Source organism: Thalia democratica, chromosome 4 (genome assembly GCF_965202585.1).
Source record: "Thalia democratica chromosome 4, ktThaDemo2.hap1.1, whole genome shotgun sequence".
NCBI classification, from domain to species: Eukaryota; Metazoa; Chordata; class Thaliacea; order Salpida; family Salpidae; genus Thalia; species Thalia democratica.
The window spans coordinates 21055886-21062078 of NC_139168.1; the positions used below are offsets into that span (position 1 = coordinate 21055886).

Sequence of the window (6193 nt, forward strand, 5' to 3'; positions counted from 1 at the left end):
ATATGGCTGTATGTAGCAAAAGTGTTTTTTTTTATTAAAATTTCCCTCAATAAATATTTGATTTGTTTTGTTTTACATTATTACACAAACCTCTTTATGCTTATCAATCTTCAAGCAAAATTTTTGACATGAGGGCCACTTCAAAATATTATAAAAACTGTAGTTGTCTTGTAACGTTGTAAAAATGCAGAAAAATCTGTATTTTATTTGAACAACTTTTTTAACATTTCTTTAGTTAGTAGATAAAACATAAAATGAATTTTAACTACTTAAATGGTTAATAATAATTAAAATTTTAAGGTTTGTGGGTCTAAAATCAGTATGAATTTCAATTCGCTTGATGTCAGTATTTTCAAAAAACTTTGTGAAAGCAATGATGAAAACAAGAACATTTTCTTTTCACCACTGAGCATTTCGCTCGCTCTTTCCATGCTACTAAAAGGATCTAATGGCGCAACCAAGATGCAGCTTGAAGAGGCACTAGGAATTGTGAAGGATGTAAAACTTCTTTCAAATCTTAAAGAGCTGAGTGGTGTAGTCAATTTTAACTCCGATGGTTTGAAAATCAAACTTGCTAACTCTGTCTTTCCATCAGATAAGTTTCAGATAATCCCAGAGTACAAAGATGACATGCAATCTGCTTTAAAATGCCAAATTCAGTCTTTGGACTACAAAAACCGTGCAGAAAACGCGATAGCTGTTATCAATTATTTTGTTGAAGGTTGTACTAATGAAAAAATTAATGAATTATTCAGTAAAATGAGCCCTGATATTGCATGTGTTCTAGTTAGTTGTATTTATTTTAGAGGTGATTGGTATGACATGTTCAAGTCCCGTTACAGAAAAGATTTACCATTCTATTGTACCGATAAAAAGACTTCTATTGTTAAAATGATGGTAAAAAAGGATTATTATTCGTTTCTTTCAGATGATGAAAAAGAGTTCAAGTCTGTAACAATTCCTTACAAGAATCCAGATTTTAGTATGCTGATAATTTTACCCAACGGAAAATATGAATTGGAAAGTGTAATCAATAAACTAGACAAGAATACAATCGAAAGCATTAAAGACGGTAAAAATTTCAGTAGAGAATTCGTTTCGCTGAGAGTCCCAAAGTTTAAAATCGAATATGAAGCAAATTTGAACGAAATTCTGCGTTCGTTGGGAATAAAAGACACTTTTGATTCAGCAAATGCAGATTTTAGTGCAATGTCTGAAGATGCTCTGCAACCAAATGGTAAATTTCATGTGTCCGAAGTAGTTCACAAAGCTTGCATTGAGGTAAATGATGAAGCAACTGAAGCTGCTGCAGCAACTGGATTAGAATTGGTTTATGATTACGAAAACGTTTATCTGAAACCAAAAAAGTTTGTAGTTCAATATCCATTTGTGTTAATGATTTTATACAAAAACCAAACTTTGTTAATGGGAAAAGTTACTTCATTGTAAGATTTCATGAGTCGTTACTTTCTTAAATGTTTCTTGTTTTGTATTTTTTATAAATTAGTTGTGTTAGATACTATGCATAATTTTCATTAAGCATTTTGTTGGTTTTAGGTTTAATCTCTCTTCTCATGTGTTTATACATGAGTCGCCAATAAATTAAACACAAGAATTAAATGATTACTATTGTAATATATCAATTGTTATGTAAAATGACAGTTGATTAACTTAAAAATTAAAGAATCAAAATTCAAACTAAACTTTTCATTTTCTTCACAAGCCAATATCACAATTAAAATATTGCTCAGTTATAAAGTTTAAATGTTTGTTTGAAATATTTCATGAAATTTAGTTCAACAGTTTAAACTTAAACTATCTATTTTTCAAGAAGCAAATAATACCATAATACATATAATACTAAACAAAGTAGTAATTTTTAAGTATCAAAAATGATTAAACATATTTTTTTTCCAATCCTAGTTTTTTTTCTGTTGACTAATTCATGATTTTCAAATAAAATATGAAAAAGTTATGAAAATTGTTTATTTAAAATGCTTAGTATTATAAATAAGTTCATTATATTATTGTAAGTACATTACGAAGACTTTACAGGTTTTTAATAAAAACGGAGGTGAATAACTTAAGTGTTGTCTTCGCAACTTATAATTAAAGTTCCAGACATCGCTTCTTTACTAACTAATCATTTACTTTTTCGTCCGCAGGGGCGGTATTACTCCACTTCCTGATTTACATAAAGCGTTTGGATGTGCAACAGAAGTTCTGTTAAACTAAGTAGAACTACATTAACCCTACGTATTAGATAAGAAGCTAATACAGTGGTTTCACAATGTGTACCTGTACACACAGGCGTGCATATTTTACTGTGCACTGCAAGTTTAGGATATCTAAATAAATTATTATTGAAAGTAATGTTTTATTATGAAATATATTTAAACACAACAATAAAATTGGAAGCTTTTCTTTTTTGTCTGACTAAATATAAAACTCAATAGTTGCTTAAATTCGCTGGAAAACAATGAAAAATATTTTTATAAGTAAACACAAGTTGAGTTCATTTGTTTTAGACTTACCTAATTTATAAATAAATTAATAATACTAGACTCACGTTTCTCACCAAAGGCTAAATTTTTAAACAAAATACTTTCAAAGTTGTTTGTTTAAAACTTGTTTTTTTTTTGTTTTGAAAGTTAATATTAGGTTTTTACTTTGCTGTCATTCAACTAATCGTACAAAGTCTGACTGTTTATTTTACTTAGCTGATTTTTGTTGTTAATTTTTATTCTAGGTTATATAAAAGACGACCTTAATAGCTTAATGCATAAATGATTAAATTGTAACATTTTAATTTTTTAATTTAAGTAAACAAAATTTATTCAAATAAAATGTTAGAAATGATTCACACCTTATCTTCATAGTTATTTTATATTTACTTGAAAAAGTATCTAAAAAAGATATGAATTTGATAAAAGTAATTTAAAATTTATAGTTGAAGCTTTTGCTTTAATTCAAATATATTTTATCAGTTCAAATATAAAATAGCTTTTCAATTTCTTATTTAAAAGTCCTGTAATAATAGCTTCAACTTTAATTTAGAATACCATTTATAAAATCTAAATGACAAACAGTACTTTATTTTAGGTACAGATTTTATTACAACAAATGAACATTACAGAGTAAAGAAAATATTGTTCCAATAAAAAGCAATAAGAAACTCGAACTACGAAAACTAATTTTGAGCTACTAGAACTAAGAACACCAAATTTATATCAAACAATTAGGACTTCAACCATATTTATTATCAAAGTTTACGCTATCCACAATTATTTTTATTTCAAAAAACTATCAAAATAATAGTTTATTTTCTAACTAGTTTGATACGCTGTAGTATTTACTTCCAACAGATCGACAAAATGTAGCTCATTAGCGCCAAAAGTGTCGTAAAAATCATAGTAAGCTTTGAAAAATTAAAATATTGATTGAACATCAGTTCTTATACGGTTGTGTTTCACATATTTTGAAGTTGTTTTATTTAGGCCTTCTCAAAAACATTTATTTAGCGATATAAACTAAACCTTATTCTTTATGTATAAATTGTACATCTAAATATCTTGCATAATAAAATTTGAAAACAGTGAAATTGAAAAAAGAACAAAATAGTTGAACAAAATAGTTGAAAGTTTAAAAGCAAAGATCAGGTAAAAAACTACCCTAACTTTAAACAAGTTAAAATAATGAACCCGGTGTCATTTTTTACTTAATCCTGGTTGTTTTTAAATACTAATGTTTTTATGTTTTTATTTACAAAGGATTTTAGAAAAACCCTCTATGCTGCTATTGTTACTTAAAACAAATATAAATAGATTATTATAGCTTATAGTTTATGTAGTCAGAAGCTATGGAGACCTGTAAAAGTTTTACAGACATCTATTACCAGTATACTTTACTTTAAAGAAATTTTACTATAAAAATTTAACTATTTCATGCTATTTTTGAGGTGAAGCATCTTCAAATGTTATATAAAAATTTTAAAAGTTGTAAATATATCAGTACAATTAAAAGCTTCAATGAAAAGTAAAATTTAAAAAGTCTTTAACTATTTAACTATTCAAGCTAAAACATAAAATGTACAACTTGTACAAACACATTTAAAAATCTCGATAATACATAATATTTTACTTTTCAAGGTTAGTTGGGTTTAAAATCATTATGAATGTAAATTCGTTTGACGTCAATCTTTTTAATAAGCTTTGTGAAAGCAATGATGAAAACAAGAACATTTTCTTTTCACCACTGAGCGTTTCGCTTGCTCTTTCCATGCTGCTTATAGGTTCTAATGGAGCAACCAAGAAGCAGCTTGAAGAGGCACTATGAATTGTGAAGGATGAACAACTTCTTTCAAATCTTAAAAAGCTGAATGATGTATTAACTTACAACTCCAAAGGCTTACAAATCAAGCTTGCTAATTCTGTTTTTCCTTCAGAAGAATTTGAAATTGATGCTAACTACAAACGTGACATGGAATCTGCTTTTAAAAGCCACATTCAGTCTTTAAATTACGAGGAGAATGCAGACGAATCGAAAAATATAATCAATAAATGGGTTGCAGATTGTACTAATGGAAAAATTAAAGATCTGTTTAGCGACTTGGATCCTGATACTGTATGTGTTTTAGTTAGTTGTATCTACTTCAAAGGTGATTGGTATGATAAGTTCAAGTTTTGTGACACTAGAGATGCTCCATTCTATTGTACCGAAGAAAAAACATCTACTGTTAAAATGATGAAACAGGAAAAGTACTATTCGTTTGCTTCATTTGATGAAAAAGGGTTCAAGTGTGTGGAAATTCATTACAAGCAAGTAGATTTCAGAATGCTGATAGTTTTACCTGATGAAAGGTTTGGATTGAAAAATGTGATCGAAAAACTTGACGTCCAAACTATTGAAAGTCTTAAAGACCCTAGTAGTTTCAGTGAAACGCGAATTTTGTTGAAAATGCCTAAGTTCAAAATCGAATTTGAAGCAAGCTTGTACGAAACTCTGCGCTCGTTGGGAATCAAAGACGCTTTTGATGAGAGAAAATCTGACTTAAGCGCAATGTTTGCAGGAGATTCAAGACTTTTTGTGACTGAAGTTGTTCACAAGGCTTTCATTGAGACAAGTGAAGAAGGAACTGAAGCTGCTGCAGCAACAGGAATCGCAGTGGGACGTGTTAAACAAAGTTCAAGAAGTTTTCCAAAAATCTATTTCACAGTTGATCATCCTTTTTTGTTCATTATTTTATACGAAGACCAAACTTTGTTCACGGGAAAAGTTACTTCATTGTAAATTTTCATAACTAGTTATTTTGTGAGCTTTATGTATTTCTAAGTTGTGTTTAATGCTGTGCAAAGTTTTCGTTTGAGATGTTTTGATTAGGAACCGGTTTTCTTTCTGTACTCCTGCTTTTGTTCTCATATTAATAAAATAAGTTCAACTATTGACTTGTTTAATTATCAATGCTTAATGGAAAACTAAATAACTTATATAATAGATAAATAGTACAAATATAAAATAAAAGTTTTAATTTAAAAATTGATGTATCAATTTGCAGTTCCTCACAAGGTTCTGACTTTATTTATATATCATATTTAATGCATACTATATCTGAATATATTGTTTTATAGCATTTTCTTATTTACAGTTTTATAGCAATTTATTTGCCAGTTTATAGATTTTTTCTGTTAGCTAAATGTTTTTCTAAAGTAATCAAATTACTTTTAAGTACAAAAACTTGAACATATGTTACAAGAGTTTTTACGAAAATAGTTCAGTATTAAGTTTTCAATAGAAATAGTTGTAAGTTTCTCGTTCACAAATCTCGTTCAAATTAATATCACTTTAGGATAATAATTAGGAACTTAATTACAAATTTAGTATAAATTCTATCTAAATTTGCCAAAACAGCATTTATTACAGATTATTAGATATGGATTTTTGCTACTAAGTTATACAATAAGAAACAAAAAAAAATTAAATAACTTAGTAATCAACTAATCTTTTTATTTTAAGTTATGAACGAAAATAGCACAAAAGTTACGAAAGTAACAAACAAAATGACATCTACTTAAGGCCCTAAATAAGAATTATTACCAAAACACTTGAATAATTTATTTATTTATCTATAAAAAAGGAACTTAAGGTCTTTAAGATAACTTTTTAGCCTATGCTCATTAATGTTCTATGACAATTG

The 6193-nt window shown here is 27.7% G+C and overlaps 2 protein-coding genes across 2 annotated transcripts; both read left to right on the plus strand.

The window, feature by feature from the left end:
* The first annotated feature begins 321 nt into the window (after window positions 1–321).
* LOC145833122 (leukocyte elastase inhibitor-like) lies at window positions 322–4335 on the plus strand. Its single transcript, XM_082940324.1, has 2 exons — window positions 322–1367; window positions 4149–4335. Exons 1-2 carry the CDS (start codon window positions 322–324, stop codon window positions 4333–4335), a joined length of 1233 nt encoding a protein of 410 aa, XP_082796450.1.
* A 144-nt stretch (window positions 4336–4479) lies between these two features.
* LOC145833123 (serpin B11-like) lies at window positions 4480–5289 on the plus strand. The gene has a single exon (XM_082940325.1). It carries the CDS (start codon window positions 4480–4482, stop codon window positions 5287–5289), a length of 810 nt encoding a protein of 269 aa, XP_082796451.1.
* The last annotated feature ends 904 nt before the right edge of the window (window positions 5290–6193 follow it).

Excerpts from the sequence above, each read along its gene's own strand:
- LOC145833122 (XM_082940324.1), top strand. The coding sequence starts at position 322 with ATGAATTTCAATTCGCTTGATGTCAGTATTTTCAAAAAACTTTGTGAA. Across the intron at positions 1,368-4,148 it reads GTTTATCTGAAACCAAAAAA|GTTAGTTGGGTTTAAAATCA; the intron begins GTTTGTAGTTCA and ends TTACTTTTCAAG.
- LOC145833123 (XM_082940325.1), top strand. The coding sequence starts at position 4,480 with ATGGAATCTGCTTTTAAAAGCCACATTCAGTCTTTAAATTACGAGGAG.